Raw genomic sequence first — 20539 nt, 5'->3', positions numbered from 1 at the left:
TTTATATATTAGTAAATATATAAAAATAACTGTATATGTATGTATTCATACTTATTTATTAACATACATAAATTTGCTAATATATTTGTGATATATTACATATTAAGAGATATTTTATTATATATTATAAATTTAATATCTATAAATATATACTTATATATTTTATTTATATATTATGGAACCTATGTGATAACATTAAAGGGTAAATATTATTAATAGCAACAAAATTCAAAGCAAAAGCAAGTGTTCTATCTGGAATATACATTTTCCAGAACACATATTTCATATATGTATTTATTTTTCCAGACTATATATTTTATATATATGTTATTATATATATATAAAACAAATTACATATTTATATATGAAAAATGACAGTCTCATAGAAATTAGGTTCAATTAGTCACATGTATTAAAACATTAACAAATTTTTCACTATCATCTTCAGGAACATATTTTTATTCTTTATTCCTTTCTTAGTTCCATAACTTTTAAAAAAGTGTTTAATACTACTTAAATATTTGAGTTACTATGCTGCATTTTTTTCACTCTAGGCCTTAGAGATGTTAATCTCTAATTTGAAAATTTTTACATCATAACAGTTAAATAATTTGTTCTTTTTAAAAAAACAGATTCCACTTATATTTACAAGTTTATGTCTACTTTATCCTGCCCTTTATTTTGTAGAAGTTGCTTACTTTTCTTTTTGCATTCTGGAATTACTAAGAAGTAAAAATAAATTACTAAGAAGTAAAAATAAAGGAAGATTTTTAGTAGATTATAATATAAAAGGCAAATTTTGCTGAAATAACTTAAAACTTTTGAAATTACCAATATTTATAGCAGAAAGTGTATTATTTCCATTTAACAGGATGAAAAAGAACTCAGAAAACAGCTTTTTAAAATAGCCACCTTTTAGAGGGCTTACTTGTGATAAATGTACACTGTTAAATTGACTTGAACATGCTTGGTACAGAAGTATAATTCCTCCCCCCCCCCCCCCATTAACTGTAATATCATTCATTACTTTATACTGAAACAAAGAAGGGAACACTGAGATCAAATTCCCATTGATGATAATGATCTGGTAAAGTCAGTACATTTGCAGTGATGATCAAAATAAGAAACTACACATAGAGAAGTGATGGATGATTCTTAATTGTGTTTAACAAGTAGTAAAGAAAAATACCCTTTCCTTTTAAGTGACTTGACCTGATAGTTTCTGACAAAAGCCCTGTTACAAGCTGTTCGATCTTTAATGATTAAAAAAAAAAAAAAACTATGTGGTAACACATGGCATGTATGATCTTCTAAATTCTCCTGTGTTACTTCCAGGGTTTTGATAAAATATATAGATTGTGCTCCTGTAAAAGCTGTCTTGCATTGAAACATTTTATCCACAACAAAGGCAGAGCATTAAATGCCTCAGCACATTCTGACACAAAGTATGAATGAACTTTGAGGAGCATAGAAAAGCTACAGCACTGTAAGTATAATCACCAACAGATATATGATTGTTTTTAATGAATAAGGACTTGATGGCTAATGATTTAAAGTAGCATAGTTCCTTTCATATCAATTCTGTAATTCAAATTTCTATAAATACCCTTTAAGCACCCCTTTGGGATGAAGCTTTATGGTTGCAATTAGGCATAGAGACTAGAAAGACTAATACTTGCAGTCTGGAGACAGAAAAAAAATGAGAACATAATTATAATTCAGAGTGATAGTAGTATGGTTGATAAAGGCAAGAATGATGTCGTAGAGCAAAGTGGCCTTTGGCTCAGTCTGGGAAGGCTCAGGGAACACTTCAAGTGGCAGATGATTAGAATCCTGAGGGCTAGTTAGAGACCAGCATGGGGGAAATGTGGGAAAAGGGAAGAATCTTCAGGTAGAGAAACGATATGTAAGAAGGCAGGATATTAAACAAAGAGCATTGTGGGAACTTTAGAGTTGCTTGAAGAGGAAGAATGAGAGATAACATTGTAAATTCAGGAGCCAAATCACAAAAGATTCTTGAATGTTAAGGCTAATAAGTTTGGACTTTGTTATGGAAAGGAAAGGAATGATATAATTGATTATAATTGTTTTTAGAAAGATGATTCTGATGGCAGAAAAGGATTGTTTGGGGGCAGGGTGAAACTGGTAATCGGGTTAGTCAAAGAGCTACAACTCTTTAGCATGAGTGAGCATCCACTCATGAGTGATTACCTCATGAGCATCCACTCAGTAGCAGTGGATGTAGCATGTATAATGAATCCTATATTTAATAAATAGAGTTGACAAAATTTGATAACTAATTGGATAGGAGGTGAAGGAGAAAAGTGAGCTCAGGATACCCAAGATTCTGTCTGAGGCACCATTTCAAGATACAGGTTTTAGGTTTATGGAGTAGAAGGTCATATTGACTTGGAAATGCATCCATGTGGAAATACATAAATAGTTGAAATAGGTGGTCCAATAGTTCATTACAGGGTCTGGGTTTATAGTATGTATTTAGGAGTCATCAGAATATAGTGTTAGTTGAAGACAAGGCTATGAATGGGCTCATCCAGTCTGTGCAGAATGAAAAACTACTGAAGTAGAAGATGGAACTCAGGAAATGCCAAGTTTATGGTGTGAATGGAAGAGCAAATCCACAAAGGAAACAAAATTTGTAAAAAACATATCCACCTCAAGGGAAATGATAAATGCCAAAGTACGAGTATCAGCCAGAAATGGTTATTTCATTAGTGTCTCCAGAGGCATGCAAAACATGGTAATGGGTGAAAGTATTCATTAGATTTGATAAAAAAAATTTTGTTGACATCAACAATATTAATTTCAGTGGAATAGGATGTTAGAAAAATCATTTTTTGAAAGGCTTTATAACAGTATTCTCAAACCTTGACTTTACTCATAGGCTAATCTCATTTCTTTCCCACCACTTGTGGGGGTGGGGAGTAAGTTGATTTATTTATTTTAATTGAGATGAAAGAAAAAATCCTTTGTCACATATGCAATGGCTGTCCCTGACTCAAAGATATTTTGCATGCTTCAAGGCAGAAAACAAGGCAAAGACTGTTGCAGTCTTCTGATACTGTTAATTGCAAGTAGTCTGGCCAACTGAGATTAAGGAGCAAGATATGTTTTCAAAAATGCAGTATTTAAAAATGTTAAAGCATTAACCCTAATAGATTTTTTCACAAAATAAACAGAAAAATCAGGACAAAATTTCTAAAAAGCCAATATTTTCCCTAAACCCCTCTGTCACATAAAGTCTGCTACAATGTATTGATATATAGGATAAAGAATATTTCAAAGTGAACCTGAATTGGGAATAAGGACTTATTAATTAATTTAATTTCCAAAGCCTACCCTGACTTTCAAGACCCTCCTTGATCAAATCATAACTATGACTCTAAATTTCCTTCTACTACTCTCTCCAACGTAAATTTATTGTCAGTGGCTTCTTAATACTTGGGTGATGAGCCCCCCAGGAGGCCAATACTGTAGTAGTGTTTGAAAACCATATATATAATTGTATTTTCTTAATTAGCAGATATTAAATGTTATCATTACTATGCTGTGGGGGAAGGTATGATAACATTTTTTTGTGTTATGAATAGAAAAGATTGAGAATAATTCACCAAACATACCTCATGCTTTCCTTATTTTACATCATAAGCCACACTATTCCAAAGTCTCACTTCTTCAAGGTACAATGTAACTGACACCTTGACTCTGAAGCCTTTCTTTAGTCCCTGAAGATAAAAATGTCTTCTGTCTCTGTTTTCTTTAATACCACTATAGTTGTTTGTGTATCTTATTTATTCCACTGGATTGAAAATTCCTTAACAGAAGGAATATGTCTTGTTCATTAAAAAAATCAACTATAACTAACATACAGTGTTGTATTAGTTTCAGGTGTACAACATAATGATTCAACATTTCTATAAATTACAAAGTGCTCATCACTGTAATTACACAGTGCTCATCACTACACTGTTGCAGGTGTAGTCACCACCTGCAACCAAACAATGTTTTACATTATTAATGACTTTACTCTCTACAGTATACTTTTCATCTCCATGACTTATTTCATAACTGCAAGTTTGTATCTTTTAGACTCTTGTATCTATTTCATACATCCCCCTCCCCCCCCCCCCACTCCTCTCTGGCAACCACCAATTTGTTCTCTGTATTTAAGTCTTTTTTTTTGGTGTCTTTATTTCTTCCTTTTTTTAAATTCCACATATAAGTGAAATCATATGTTATGTCTTTCTCTGACTTAATACCTTTTAGGTACACTGGATGAATGGGCTCATCCAGTCTGTGTAGGATGAGAAACTACTGGAGTAGAAGATGGAACTCAGGAAATGCCAAATTTACGGTGTGAATGGAAGAACAAATCCAAAAAGGAAACAAAATGTGTAAATTGAGAGAAACATGTCCACCTGAAGGTTTTGTTTCAAATGGTATGATCTCACTTTTTAAATCACTGGTAATATTCCATTATATATTTATACCACATCTTCTTTATCCATTCATTTATTAATAAGCACTTGGGTTGCTTCCATATCTTTTCTATGAATAATGCTGCAGTAAACACTGGGGTGCATGTATCTTTTCAATTAGTGTTTTCATTTTAAGTTTTATTTTAACTCCAGTAGTGTTCAGCTGTACCATACAGTGATTCAACAATTCCATATGTTACTCAGGGCTCGTCATGAGAAATGTACTCTTTAGTCCCCATCACCTGTTTCACCCATTCCCCTGCCCACCTCCCTGCTGATAACCATCAGTTTGTTCTCTATAGTGAAGAGTCTGTTTCTTGGTTTGTGTCTTTTTCCCCCCTTTTCTTATTTGTTTTGTTTCTTAACTTCCACATATGAGTGAAATCATATGGTAATTTGTCTTTCTCTGACTGACTTATTTCACTTAGCATAATACTCTCTAGCTCCATCTGTGTTGTTGTAAATAGCAAGATTTCATTCTTTTTTATGGCTGAATAGTATTTCTGTGTGTGTGTGTGTGTGTGTGTGAGAGAGAGAGAGAGAGAGAGAGAGAGGGAACCGTATCTTCTTTATCCATTCATCTGTTAATGGACACTTGGACTACTTCTATAATTTGGCTATTATAAATAGTGCTGCAATAAACATATCCTTTTGACTTGATGTCTTGTATTTTTTGGATAAATGTCCAGAATTTCGATGACTGGATCATATGATATTTCCAACTTTTTGAGGAACTTCCATAAATTGGTGTAATTGCACAAATTTACATGCCCACCAACAGTGCACAAGGGTTCCTTTTCCTCTGTATCTTTGCCAATATTTGTTATTATCTTTTTCATTCTGGCCATTCTGACAGGTGCGAGGTGATATCTCATTGTGGTTTTGATTTACATTTCCTCAAAGATGAGTGATGTTGGGGCGCCTGGGTGACGCAGTCGGTTAAGCGTCCGACTTCAGCCAGGTCACGATCTTGCGGTCCGTGAGTTCGAGCCCCGCGTCAGGCTCTGGGCTGATGGCTCAGAGCCTGGAGCCTGTTTCCGATTCTGTGTCTCCCTCTCTCTCTGCCCCTCCCCCGTTCATGCTCTGTCTCTCTCTGTCCCAAAAATAAATAAACGTGAAAAAAAAATTAAAAAAAAAAAAAGAGTAAGCTTGAAAGAGGACTTTAAAAAAAAAAAAAGATGAGTGATGTTGAGCATCTTTTCATGTGTCTATTGGTTATCTATATGTCTTCTTGGAGAAATGCCTGTTCATGTCTTCTGTCCATTTTTAAATTAGGCTTTTTTTTTTGGTGTTGAGTTGCATAAGTTCTTTATACACTTTGGATACTAAAACTTTATTAGATATGCCATTTGCAAATATCTTCTCCCATTCAGCAGACTTTTAGTTTTGTTGGTTGTTTCCTTTGCACTGCAGAAGCTTTTTATTTTGAGGTAGTCCCAATAGTTTATTTTTGCTTTTGTTTCCCATGCCTCAGGAGACATATCTAAGAAGATGTTACAGCTCCTCTCAGAGAAATTACTGCCTGTGCTCTCTTCTAGGATTTTTATGGTTTCAGGTCTACATTTAGGTCTTTCCTCCATTTTGAATTTATTTTTGTGTAGAGTATGAAAACTGATCTAGTTTCTTTCTTTTGCATGTTGCTATCCAGTTTTCCCAATCCATTTGTTGAAAAGAGTGTCTTTTTCCCATTGGATATTCTTTCCCCTTTGTTGAAGATTAATTGGCCATATAGTTGTGGGTTTACTTCTGGGTTTTCTATTCTGTTCCTTTGATCTATATGTCTGATTCCATGGCAGTACCATACTGTTTAGATTGCTACAACTTCGTAGTATTTCTTGAAGTCTGGGATTGTGACCTTCGGCCTTGTTCTTTTTCAAGATTGCTTTGGCTCTTTGGGTTCTTGTGGCGCCATACAAATTTTAGGAGTATTTGTTCAAGTGCTGTGGAAAATGCTGTTGGTATTTTAATAGGGATTGAATTAAATCTGTATATTGCTTTGTGTAATATGGACATTTTAACAATATCAGTTCTTCCAATCCTTGATCATGGAATATCTTTCCATTTGTTTGTGTTGTCTTCAATTTCCCTCACTGATATTTTATAGTTTTCAGAGTAAAGGTCTTTCATATTACTTGGTTAAGTTTACTCAGATATTTTATTGTTTTTGATGCAGTTGTAAATGGTTATGTTTTCTTAATTTCTCTTTCTGCTATTTCATTATAAGTGTATAGAAATATAACTGATTTCCCTTGTATGTAACTGTTTTGTCTTGTGGCTTTAAAATTTTTGCTTTCTCATTACTTTTTGCCATTTTAATTATTATCTATCTTGGTGTGGACCTCCATGTGTTCATCTTCTTAGGGGCTCTCTGTGCTTCCTGGACTTGAATGCTATTTCCTTGTCCGGGAAGGGAAGTTTTCAGCTTTTAATTCTTCAAATAAGTTTCTTTCCTCTTTTCTCTATTTTCTCCTTCTGTACCCCCTATAACATGAATGTTATTATACTTAATGATGTTACTGAGTTCCCTTAACCATGCTTTAATTTTTATGATTCAGTTTTTCTTTTTTAAGTTCATCTTGTTTGCTTTCCATTACTCTGTCATCCAGATGCTGATTTGTTCAGCATTCTCTAATCTGCTGTTAGTTCTCCTGTATACTTTTATTTCAGTAATTGTATTATTCATCTCTGACTGGTTATGTGTTTATTTTATAATTCTTTGTTGAAGGTCTCATTGAGATCCACCACTATTTGTTCAAGTCCAGTGAATATCTTTATGACCATTACTTTGAATTATTTATCAGGCATATTATTTCTATTTCATTTAGATCTTTTACTATGATTTTGTCCAGTTCTTTCATTTGGGACATAGTCCTCTGCCCCATTTTGCCTAACTCTGTTTGTTTATAGGTATTAGGATGGACAGTATGTCTCCTGGTATTAAAAGTAGTGGTCTTGTGAAGAAGAGGTTTTGTGGTGCCTGGTAGTCAATGTCCCCTGTTCACCAGAACCATGTGCTCCCGGGGTGTCTCCTGGATATTGGCTGTGTGAGCACTGCTGTTGTGGCTAATCCACTAGCTGACTGAACTTTCAGTCCAGTTAGCTGCAATGACTGGCTTTACCTGCTGTGGTTTCACAGGACAGGGTTTGGTCCCTGTGCTTTTGTAAGGCATATCTGAGATAATCATGGGTTTCTTGACAGTTGGTGTTGGCAGTCAGGCTAGCTGTCAGTAGTCTGTTTTCTGCAACTATGTACACACCAATTGGCAGAGTACTCTCCTTATGTGGCCCCCTGAGTAGCTTTTGTTGGTAGTTGGGGCTGGCAGTCAGATCAAATTTTCCATCCAGGATGGCTGTCACAGCAACAGGCACAGTAAACAGGGGGCTCTCTTTGAGTGGCCAGCTAAAATGCTCAGGTACTGGAAGTGCCCATGTGCTGGTGTTGAGGGTTATTCCCTGCTATCCCCAGGGCAGGAGTGACTTAGGAGTGGCATTGGTCCCTGCTGGGCTGTTTGCACAGTATATAAGGGCAGGAGCTCCTTTTGAGGAATGCCTGCTGAAGTGGAAGAGATGAAGTGGGTCTGCATGGAAACGTGACTTGGGGTGCATGGTGCTGGCAAGATAGCAGGTGTTCCTGCTGATATCCACAAGTGTCCAGCTAGGTTGGGGGAGGGGAAGAGAAATGATGTCTGCCAACACTTCTGTTCCTGAGGAAATTTCCTATTGATGCATGTCCCTCCAGCCCATGTTCTAAGATTAGTCAATAATTCTCCATGTATATTCCAGGCACTATTCAAACTGCGCTATATGTTGTGTTGAGTCAGTAGGGTTACTTATTATGCTAGCTCTTTAAGTACAGGAGGTCTCAGTTTCCTATGGTCCTTTGGTCTCCCTGAAGCTAAGTCCACTGATTTTCAATGTACCCAGAGTTAGGCCCTCCAGATTTTCAAAGCTTGCCAAGTTAAGCTCCGTTGGTTTTCAAAGTCAGATGTTAGGAGGACTTGTCTTCCCAGTGCACATCCCCAGTGCTGCAGGTGCCTGGTGTAGGGTCTGGTCCTGTTGCTTCACCATGCTACGGTGTCCCTTCCATTTGTGGTTAGTCTTACGGGGCTTTGGTTCCCAACCATGTCCCTGCCCCTTCTCTTCTTTTCAATGTGGTCTCCTCTCCATGATTAATTGTGGAAGGTTTGTTCTGCCAATATTCACATCATTTTCAGAGTTAGTTTCACAGATACAGCTGTTATTTCGGCGTGTCTCTGGGATGAGGTGAGCTCAAGATTCTCCTATTCTTCTATCCTCCTGACCTCTGTCTTGTTCATTTTTCTAAAATTTGCAAATATTGTGTTGCTTCAAGTTCCAAATAAGAAAATATTACCTACTGATGTTACGGCTAAATGTCAATGTAAAATCATTCACATAACTGATACAATATGTCAGATGTAATATATCTTAAGAGATATTTTAAATGTGTTATCATGAAGCTAAAGCATCTTGCAAGTCTCCATTACACAGGAGCAATGATATCTCTGAAATATGAGAGAGATGTTGGATAGGATGCAATTACCTTAATGGGTCCAAGATAATAGAAGAACACAAATAAAGAAAAAATGAGGAAGTCCTGACCAGGCAACAAGCATTCTCTCAGGGACCTGTAGATATACACCATGGAGCCCTTAGGCATTGTTGTTGTTGTTGTTGTTGTTGTTTTACATTTGATCTTAATCTGACTTCCAAAATACTCTTTCCTATTGTGAAAGAATCACCTGATCTGCCAACATGTTTTACTAGCAGCAACATTCTTGCACTGTAAATAAGTAAACTGACATCCTGACTTATTAACAGGCCTCATTTAACCAAGTACCATGTGAGTGAATGGATAAAATAAGTTTCTCTCATGAAAAATTGATCACCAAATGCTAGGATATGTTGCATACAAATGTGTTCACACTATGAGCTCAGACTTTTGGCTTTTCTTTCTAACACTACTGTTTAATTGTTACATCATGCATACAGCATGCTATAGACACTTACTGAGTGAATCAAGTGAATAAAAACTATTCTGGCTAAAAGTCAACTGAAAGGTTTTGAGTAGCTAATGATACCAGATTACTTTATATACATGAGTCCTTTCAAAAAGATCAATATATATGGTTCACTGACCATTTTCATCATTCATACACTATGTAGACCATGCAAATATAGTTTAAAAGAGCACAGGCCACACAATCATTTGCTAATCGAAATTATCAAAATAGATTATCAAATAAGCTTCCCTTATTGTTACAGGTAATAGAAACAGTACCTGTAATACTGGTAGATGCCATCATTCTTTTTTACTTACACACAAATTACATTTTGGAATTATCAAAAAAGTTGCCACTAAATTCAGTGTAAAAATTTTCTCTCACTGTTTTTGGAAATGTGAGGATGAAATAGCTTCACAGAGAAGTGTTTCAACTTAAAATGTACACTAGCTTTTACCCAAAGTGAATAAATTATATTTTAAGCTATAACTGGTTATTTTCTAAATTTGCCAACTGATAGTAGAATGTTTTTAAATAGTAAAGAACCTCCAAAATGCAAAAAATATAAACTGTATCAATCAAAATCAAAGAAATCGCTTTTACAAATAATATAAAAACTAAGAAAAGTTAAACACATATTACTCATATTTTTAAACAGAAGAAGTTCAATGCTATTGCAATAATTTAATAGAGATCTATCAAATTTGATAACCACTTTACAGCAAGTTTTAAAAATTCAGAAGTTTTCTAACAGAAAAAAATTACCTGTCCAAGACTTTCAGTAATAATGGAGCTAATAAGAACCTGGTTATTTGGAATTGTCTATAAAATTACTTTATCTCCATTAGAATAGTGAATTTTATTAATTTTTATCAAAGTGTATTTTTTAAAAGATTCAACAAACAGGAACCTATTTTTCTTTCTGTTTCACATAACCTTGAATTTTCAGTAACAAGTATTTCAAACATTTCAGGTAAAATAATAACAAATATATTAAGGCAAATTGAGAAAAAAAATTCTTTAAAAAAGGCTGTTGAATTTACTTGTAGACCAAAAGCATATGTTCAATTCTTGATTAGATACTGGTAAAATAAACTGGTCTAAAAAAGCATAAGGATATTTTTGGTGTGAAGAGATTGTAATTTAAAAAAACTGCTTTATTTTTACTTATGGGATTAATGCTTCCACAAGTAATGGCTACCCATGTGTTCTCCTGGCTCTGCAGTCTCAGATTTAGCCAAGTGAAAAATGCATCCTTGTAATTCTTTCAACCTCTAGGCTCCTATGGAGCTGTGCTAAGGAAGCAAACTAGTTATTAAATAAAGTGACTTAAATCCCTTCATGATGGTACAACCCAAATTCTGTTATCTGCTTTGTCTGAGTATAAATTAGAGAAAATAGTGACTGGAAGAAATTCATTTCTCTATGTCCAAATTATTTACATATGTTTATCAATTATGTTTCTTAATTAACTTTAAGCACCCCACTGCACTCTGAATACTATTTTGACATATTATATGAATAGAAACATCCAATTTTATTTTCAACCATTTGAAGTTTGTTAAATTTGGTTAAATTAGCACTTAGAATGGAAGACACACTTTTACATACTATTTGTCTTTCTCTGAACTACTATAACATCTGTGCTTTAACATACAAACTTATGCTCTTCCTTAATTGTTTCAATCACGTAATTCTTGAATCATCAAGACTCAAAGTATTATCTATGACTATTGTATTTCCATAGCACACAGTAGGGTCCTAGACAAGCAACATATTATTTAGGATCCTAGATAAGTATTTCACACTGCTGAAATGCATACTATAACATGCTGTTTAGACAATACTTAATTTACTGAACAGGCCTTAACAGTTTTCCTAGTACAACAAATATGGTAAAATTTCCATTTCATGCTATTATATACAAATTATTATTACCTGGCAATGATTTAGACCACTTGACTACTGAAAGAAGTTGTCTTTCGCCTAGTTGATTAAGACTTGTCAGCAAAGAACTGGAGGTATCAGGTTTGGTGTTGTCATGTCCTGCATAGATCACATCTGGTTCAATGCTCATTAGCAGGTTAATCAATGGGGGGATCAACTGTATGTCTTGATTTGGTGAAAAAGCGATTCTCTGGCTTAGGGCTTGGCTTTCATTTGGAATGCCCACAGGCTGTGGGAGAGCAACGGCATCCAATGCTCTCATAACTCTGACTTTATTGAACTTTTTAAACTTTCGACCTACACAAAAGAAAAAAAGAAAAGATCATATAAATACATCCAAATCTTTCAGCAGACTGTTATTTTTCTTAACAGAAATTAGAATTATAATTCTATAATTAGAATTATAGTTTAGGAGGTTTTAGCATCAATCTAATAAGATGAAATTGAATAAATAAAATGTTAGGTCTCAGATTTGGATTAAAGAATTAATTACACCAGGGGCACCTGGGTGGCTCAGTCAAGCATCCGACCCCTCGTTTTGGATCAGGTCATGATCTTATGGTTTGTGGATTTGAGCCCTGTGTTGGGTGTGTGTTGACGGCATGAGGCCTGCTTGGGACTCTCTCTTCCTCTCTCTCTGCCCCTACTCCACTTGCATGCTCTCTTTCTCACACACCCTCAAAATAAATAAACTTAAAAAAAATAATTACACCACCATTTGGCAGGTTGGTGTGGTGTGAAATATTTACACCAGTATCCAATGGAGGATTATGAAGTTTTGCAGCAACATGAAAAGACAAATGGCTTTTAGTAAAGACTAAGCTCATTATTGGTAAATATTCTGACAGGATTGCCTTCAAAAAGCTAATGCTACAGCCTACATTACTTAAAACATAATTTTCAGTAAATACCGAATCTTGTTTTGGGTTTCATTCCTTTAGGAATGTGTTGAGAGTAATATAAGATGATGGATGGGTTAGGAGGATCCTGGACTCACTTTGTCCTCCAGATATACCAAGATAACAGCTATATTTATTCAACTAACTCTGAAAATGATCTGAAGACTGGCAGAACAGAACTTCCACAGTTGTTCATGGAGAGGAGGGCACATTGAAAAGTGTAGGAGGGGGGCGCCTGGGTGGCTCAGTCGGTTAAGCGTCCGACTTCGGCTCAGGTCATGATCTCCTGGTCCGTGAGTTCAAGCCCCGCATCGGGATCTGTGCTGACAGCTCAGAGCCTGGAGCCTGCTTCAGATTCTGTGTTTCCCTCTCTCTCTGACCCTCCCCCATTCATGCTCTGTCTCTCTCTATATCAAAAATAAACATTAAAAAAAATTAAAAAAAAAGAAAAATGTAGGAGGAGTGGAAACACAGCTGGGAACTAAATATTTCGTGGTATTGACACAAATGGGAGGGACATCACAAGCATGGAAAAGCAAGAGGATCTGACCCCACACTAGGCACCACCTGCACTGGGCACCTGTGCCAGGAAGATGAGTCCATATAACATTGGGCTTTCAATATCAGCATGGTTTAACATGAAGAGCTTTAAAAATCAGTGGGCTTAAAGCCCATCCTTGTGGGAACTAGTGCAAATATTCTCCATCTACCTTGCTAAAACTGTGTACTCAACTGCTGAGTTTCCCTGTAGAGACTCACTCCACCTAACCCCACCTGCCTCAGTAGGCATCCATCAATCCATCTGGCTCTGGGAAGCAGAAGGAAGATAACTTCATATACCAGCATGTCCACAGTCCTAGCAGCCCAGCCTCTTGGCTACCTGCACAGGAAACAAGCCTTACCCCTTATATACCTGAAACTGTGTCAGAGTGGCTAATTGTAGACATTTGGTCTGACTGCTGGCCCCAACCACTAATAAGCCCATTATGACCTCAGACAAGACCATCAAAGATCGAAGGCCGAACCCTGTCCAGTGTGCCCACAGCAGGTCATTGCAGCTGGTTGGGCTGAAAGTAACTGCAAATCATCCACAACAGTAGGGTATACACAGCTCTTACTGGGGCATCCCTGGAGCACTTGGTTTTGGTGACCAGGATGATTTATACTATAGGGTACCACAGGACCTCTTCTTCACAAGGCCATTACTTAATACCAGAAAACATACATGACCTACCTAATACACATAAACAAACACAGAGAGGCAAAATTACGAGATAGAGAATATCTTCCAAATGAAGTAACAAGACAAAAGCACAGCAAAACATCTAAATGAAATGAAAATAACCAATATGTCTGATAAATAATTCAATTATTGGCCACAAACATACTCACTGGACTTGAGAAGAGTGTAGATGATTTGTTAGATCTTCAACAAAGAGATGGAAAATACAAAAAGAAACAGTCATAAATAAAGAATTCATAACTGAAATAAAAAGTACACTAGAGGAAATCAACAACAGATTGGAGGATGGAGAATAACACATCAGAGATCTGGAAGACAGTGTAATGGAAAGCAACCAGGCTTAACAAGAAAGGGAAAAAGGAATAAAAAATGAGAAGAGGTTAAGGAAACTCAGTGGCATTATCAAGAGTGATAATATTTGCATTATAATAATCACTAAAGGAAATGAGAAAATAAAAAGGGCAGAAAAGTTACTTCAATAAATAATAGCTGAAAATCACCTTAATCTGAGCAAAAAAATACATCCAAGTCCAGGAAAACAGAGATCCCCTAACAAGATGAACCTAAAGAAGTCCACACCAAGATAGGTAATTATAATGGTAAAAAATTAATGGTAAAGCAAAATTTAAAAAGCAGAAACAGAAAACAGTTACATGTGAGGGAAACTCCATAAGGCTATAAGTTGATTTTCAAATAGAAACTTTGCAAGACAGAAGGGAATGATGTGATGTATTCAAAGTAGTGAAAGAAAAAGACCTACTATCAAGAATATTCTACTGGTAGATTATAATTCAGAATTGAAGAAGAGATAAAGTGTTTCACAGACAAACATAAGTCAAAGGAGTTCATCACACAAAACTAACCTTATAAGAAATGCTGAAGGAAATTTTTTGAGTGGAAAGAAAAGGTCAGAGCTATAAGAAAATTATGAAGGAAAAAATTCACAGGTATAAGCAAACATACAGTAAAGGTTATTAATCACTTATAAAACCAATATGAAGACTAAAATACAAAAGTAGTAAAATAACATATCTATAATAATCAGTCAAGGGATACACAAAAATATGTAATATATGGCATCATATACATAAAACATGGATGAGGAAGTATAATTTAGTGCTTGTAGAATGTGTTCAAATTTAAATGACCATCAACTTAATATAGACTGCTCTAATGTTATATCTGAAACCAATGGTAACCTTACAAATTAAAAAAAAAACTATCACAGATATACGCAAAAAAGAAAGAAATCCAAGCATTACACTAAAGACAGACATCAAATCATAAGGTAAGAAGAAAGGAACAGAAAAGAAATGTAAAAAAAACCTGAAAACAATGAACAAAATGGCAAAAATTACATACCTATCAATAAGTATAAATGGACTAAATGCTCCAATCAAAATACACAGGGTGAATGAATGGATTAAAAAAAAAACAACACCCAACTCTATTCTGCCTAGAAGAGACTCACATCAGACCTAAAGACACATACCAACTAAACATAAAAGGGAAAAACATGTATCATGCAAAAGGAGTCGGAAAAAAAAGGGAAGCAATATTTATATCAGACAAAATAGACTTCAAAATAAAAAGAAGGACACTACATTTCAATAAAGGAATCCATTCAGTGAGAAGATACAAAAACTGTAAATATCTATTCACCCAACATAGAAGCACCTAAATATATAAAGCAAATATTAGCAGACTCGAAGAGATTAACAGCAATACAATAACATTAGGGGACATAGTATCCCATTTACATCAATGGATAGATCATTCAGGCATAAAATAAACACAGAAATAGTGATTCTGAATGACACACAGCCCAGATGGACCTAATAGATACACACAGAACAGTCCACCCAAACACAGCAGAATACACATACTTTTCACATACACATGGAATATTCTCCAGAAAAGATCACATGTTAGACCACAAAACAATTCTCAATAAATTTGAAAAGACTGAAATATCAAGTGTCTTTTATGACCACAATAATATAGAACTAGAAATCAGTAACAAGATAAAACTGGAAAGAACACAAACACATGGAGGCTAAACAATTTATAGGGCAACCAAAAAAATCACAGAGGAAATAAAAACAATACATGGAGAGAAATGAAAATGAAAACAGAATGACCCAAAATCTTTGGGATGCATGTAAAGCAGTTCTAAGAGGAAAGTTTATAGCAATACAGGCTTACCTCAAGAAACAAGAAAAATTACAAGTAAACAACACAACCTTACAATTGAAGGAACTAGAAAAAGAAGAACAAACAGATCCCTATGCTAGTAGAAGGAAAGAAATAATAAAGATTGTAGCAGAATAAAAAAAAAATCAGACTAAAAAACAAAACAAACAAGAGTAAAGATCAATGAAACTAAGAGCTTATTTTTAGAAAAGTAAACAAAATTTATAAAACTTTATCCAGAATCATCAAGGAAAAAGAGAGAGGATTTAAATAAATAGGAGCAGAAATAAAAGAGAAGTAACAATTGACACCAGGGAAATACAACAGAGTATAAGACTGCTACAAAAAATTATATGCTAACAAATTGTACAACCTAGTAGAAATCGATAAATATCTGGAAACATAAACAATCTCCCAAACTGAATCAGGAAGAAAAGGAAAGTAGAACAGACATTACTAGCAATGAAACTGAATAAGTGATCTAAAAAGCTCCTAACAAACAAAAGTCCAGGACCAGATGGCCAATGAATTCTATGAAACATTTAAAGAAAATTGAATACCTATTATTTTCAAATTATTCCAAAAAATTAAAGAGGGATAAAAACTTACAAATTCATTCAATGAGGCCAGCATTAACCTGATACTAAAACCAAAAGAGGTACTACAAGGAAAGAAAACTAAGGGCTATGAACATAGATGCAAAAATTCTCAACAAAATATTAGCAAGCAGAATTCAAGGATACATTAAAAATTATTCACCACAATCAAGTGAGATTTATTCCAGGGATACGGGGGTGGTTCAATATTCACAAATCAATCAAAATGATAACTTCAAATAACCAAGGATAAAAACTATATAATGACCTCAGTGGGTACAGGAAAAGCATCTGACAAAATATATAGCATATATTCATGTTAAAAACTTTCAAAAAAGTGGATTTAGAAGGAATGTACTTCAATATAATAAAGGTCATATATGAAAAACCCACAGCTAACATCATACCCATGAAAAACACAGAACATTTCCTCTATGATCAGGATCAAGACGAGGATGTCCTGTCTCATCAGTGTTATTCAACATAGTACTGGAAATCCTAGCAACAGCAATCAGACAAGAAAAAGAAGCAAAAGGCATCTAAATGGGTAAGGAAGAAGTAAGACTGTAACAAATTTAGATGACATGATACTATTTATAGGAAACCCTCAGGATTCCACTAAAAACTATTAGAAGTAATAAATTAATTCAGTAAAGTTTTAGAATTCATAATTAACATACAGGAATCTGTTACATTTTTATATACTGGTAATGAAGTAGCAGGAAGAGAAATGTAGAAAACAATTCCATTTACAATCATATCAAAAAGAATAAAATACCTAGGAAAAAATTTAATGAAACAGATGAAAGACCTGAACTCTGAAATTATACAGCATCGTTCAAAGAAAATGATGACAAAAACAAATAGAAACATAATGCTTATGGATTTGAAGAATTAATATTGTTAAAATGTACAAACAACCTAAAACAACCTACAGATTTGATGCAATCTCTACCAAAATAGCAATAGTATTTTTCACAGAACTAGAAAAAATAATCTTATAATTTGTATGGAAACACAAAATACCCTGAATAGTCAAAGAAATGTTGACAAAGAACAAAGCTAGAGATATATCAATTCCAGATTTCAGGATATACTACAAAGCTAGTCTAATGAAAATATTATGGTACTGGCACATAAATAAACTACACTCATCAATGAAACACAGTAGAGTACAGAAATAAAGCCACACCTATAGTCAATTAATCTACCATATAGGAGGTAAAAATATACAATGGGGAAAATACAGTCTCTTCAATAAACAGTGCTGGGAAAACTAGACAGCTACATGCAAAGGAACTGGACCACTTATACCATATACAAAAATAAACTCAAAATGGATTAAAGACCCAAATGTGAGACATGAAACCACAAAATTGCTATAAGAAAATATAGACAGTAATCTTATTTAATAAATACAATTTATTGTTTTTCTTTCTAATTCCAAAGTAATATGTGGCTTTCACAGACATTTTAGAGAATCCCAAAGAATTTTTAAAGTAAAATTTTATTTCTTTATTATTATTTTTAAAAATTTAAATCCAAGTTAGTTAACATAGTGTAATAATGGTTTCAGGAGTAGAATTTAGTGATTCATCACTTTATATGTATCACCCAGTGCTCATCCCAGCAAGTGCCTTCTTTAATGTCCATCACCCATTTAGCCCATCCCCCCACTTCAAGCCCCTCCAGCAGCCCTCAGTTTCTTTGTATTTAGAAGTCTTTTATGATTTGCCTCCCTCTGTTTTTATATTATTTTTCCTTTCCTACACCAATGTTCCTCTGTTTTATTTCTTGAATTCCACATATGAGTGAAATCATGATGTCTTTCTCTGACTTATTTCCCTTAACATAATACATTCTAGTTCCATCCATGCAGTTACAAATGGCAAGATGTCATTCCTTTTGATCACGAAGTAATATTCCATTGTATATATTTTCCACATCTTCTTGACCCATTCAACAGTCAATGGACATTTGGGCTCTTTCCATAATTTGGCTATTGTTGATAGTGCTGCTGTAAACATTGGGGTGCACATTCCCCTTTCAATCAGCACTTTTGCATCCTTTGTATAAATACCTAGTAGTGCACATGGTGGGTCATATGGTAGCTGTATTTTCAGTTTTTTGATGAACCTCCATACTGTTTCCCAGAGTGGCTGCACCAGTTTGCATTCCAAAATCAGTGTAAGAGGGTTCCCCCTTCACATCCTTGCCAACACCTGTCGTTTCTTGTGTTGTTAATTTTAGCCATTCTGACAAGTGTGAGGTGGTATCTCATCATGGTTTTGATTTGTATTGCCCTGCTGATGAGTGATGTTGACTATCTTTTCATGTGTCTATTAGCCATATGGATGTCTCCTTTGGAAAAATGTCTATGTTCATGTCTTCTGCCCATTACTTCACTGGATAATTTGTTTTTTGGGTGTTGAGTTTGTTAAGTTCTTCATAGATTTTGGATACTAACCCTTTACCAGATATGTCATTTGCAAATATCTTCTCCCATTACATAGGCTGCCTTTTAGTTTTACTGATTGTTTCCTTTGCTGTGCAGAAGATTTTTATCTTGATGTGGTCCCAATAGTTCATTTTTGCTTTTGTTTCCCTTGCCTCCAGAGCCATGTCTAGTAAGAAGTTGCTGCAGCCGAGGTCAAAGAGGTTGCTGCCTCTTTCCTCCTCCAGGATTTTGATTGTTTCCTGTCTTAAAGTTTGGTCTTTCAGCCATTTTGAATTTATTTTTATGTATGGTGTAAGAAAGTGGTCCAGTTTCAGAGGAGGAGGGGAAGATGGCGGCGTAGGAGGACACTGGGCTCACTGCGCGTCCTGCTGATCACTTAGATTCCACCTACACCTGCCTAAATAACCCAGAAAACCACCAGAGGATTAGCAGAACGGAGTCGCCAGAGCCAAGCGCAGATGAGAGGCCCACGGAAGAGGGTAGGAAGGGCGGCGAGGCGGTGCGCGCTCCACGGACTGGCGGGAGGGAGCCGGGGCAGAGGGGGGCTGCTCGCCGGCCAAGCAGAGCCCCTGAGTCTGGCTTGCAAAAGCGAAGGGGCTTGACTGACTGTGTTCCGACAGCAAGCGCGACTTATCGTCTGGGAGGTCATAAGGTAACAGCTGTGCTCAGAAAACGGGAAGGCTGGAGGACAAAGGGAGGGAGAGCTGCAGAGCCCCCGGACGACAGAGCTCAGTTTGGTGGGGAACAAAGGCGCTCGCCAGCGCCATCTCCCCTGCCCACCCCCCAGCCAAAATCCCAAAGGGAACTGGTTTCTGCCGGGGAAATTGCTCGCTCCTCGCAAACACCCAACTCTGTGCTTCTGCGGAGCCAAACCTCCATCAGCGGATCTGACTCCCTCCTGCTGCCACAGGGCCCCTCCTGAAGTGGATCACCTAAGGAGAAGCGAGCTAAGCCTGCCCCTCCTGCCCCCGTGCACCTTGCCTACCCACCCCAGCTAATACACCAGATCCCCAGCATCACAAGCCTGGAAGTGTGCAAGTAGCCCAGACGGGCCACGCCACCCCACAGTGAATCCCGCCCCTAGGAGAGGGGAAGAGAAGGCACACACCAGTCTGACTGTGGCCTCAGCGGTGGGCTGGGGGCAGACATCAGGTTGGACTGCGGCCCCGCCCACCAACTCCAGTTATACACCACAGCACAGGGGAGGTGCCCTGCAGGTCCTCACCATACCAGGGACTATCCAAAATGACCAAGCGGAAGAATTCCCCTCAGAAGAATCTCCAGGAAATAACAACAGCTAATGAGCTGATCAAAAAGGATTTAAATAATATAACAGAAAGTGAATTTAGAATAATAGTCATAAAATTAATCGCTGGGCTTGAAAACAGTATACAGGACAGCAGAGAATCTCTTGCTACAGAGATCAATGGACTCAGGAACAGTCACGAGGAGCTGAAAAACGCTTTAAATGAAATGCAAAACAAAGTGGAAACCACCACGGCTCAGATTGAAGAGGCAGAGAAGAGAATAGGTGAACTAGAAGATAAAGTTATGGAAAAAGAGGAACCTGAGAAAAAGAGAGATAAAAAAATCCAGGAGTATGAGGGGAAAATTAGAGAACTAAGTGATACACTAAAAAGAAATAATATACGCATAATTGGTATCCCAGAGGAGGAAGAGAGAGGG

At 36.0% G+C, this 20539-nt stretch overlaps 1 protein-coding gene and 1 long non-coding RNA gene across 4 annotated transcripts in view; one reads left to right on the top strand and one right to left on the bottom strand.

Annotated features, from left to right (window-relative positions):
* PGR (progesterone receptor) overlaps window positions 1-20539 on the bottom strand; it is a 107346-nt gene that overhangs the window by 21844 nt on the left and 64963 nt on the right. For all 3 annotated transcript variants that reach the window (XM_047823382.1, XM_047823384.1, XM_047823385.1), the window contains exon 4: window positions 11456-11761. In XM_047823382.1, coding sequence (XP_047679338.1) covers window positions 11456-11761 — 306 coding nt within the window. The remainder of the gene's footprint in view (window positions 1-11455; window positions 11762-20539) is intronic.
* LOC125146661 (uncharacterized) lies at window positions 1129-19047 on the top strand. Its single transcript, XR_007144831.1, has 3 exons — window positions 1129-1486; window positions 4285-4457; window positions 19012-19047. It is a non-coding gene; the product is annotated as an uncharacterized LOC125146661 (long non-coding RNA).

Source organism: Prionailurus viverrinus, chromosome D1 (genome assembly GCF_022837055.1).
Source record: "Prionailurus viverrinus isolate Anna chromosome D1, UM_Priviv_1.0, whole genome shotgun sequence".
Lineage (NCBI taxonomy): Eukaryota > Metazoa > Chordata > Mammalia > Carnivora > Felidae > Prionailurus > Prionailurus viverrinus.
The sequence above is the reverse complement of the archived record's forward strand: the minus strand, read 5'-3'. Positions and strand labels throughout refer to the sequence as shown.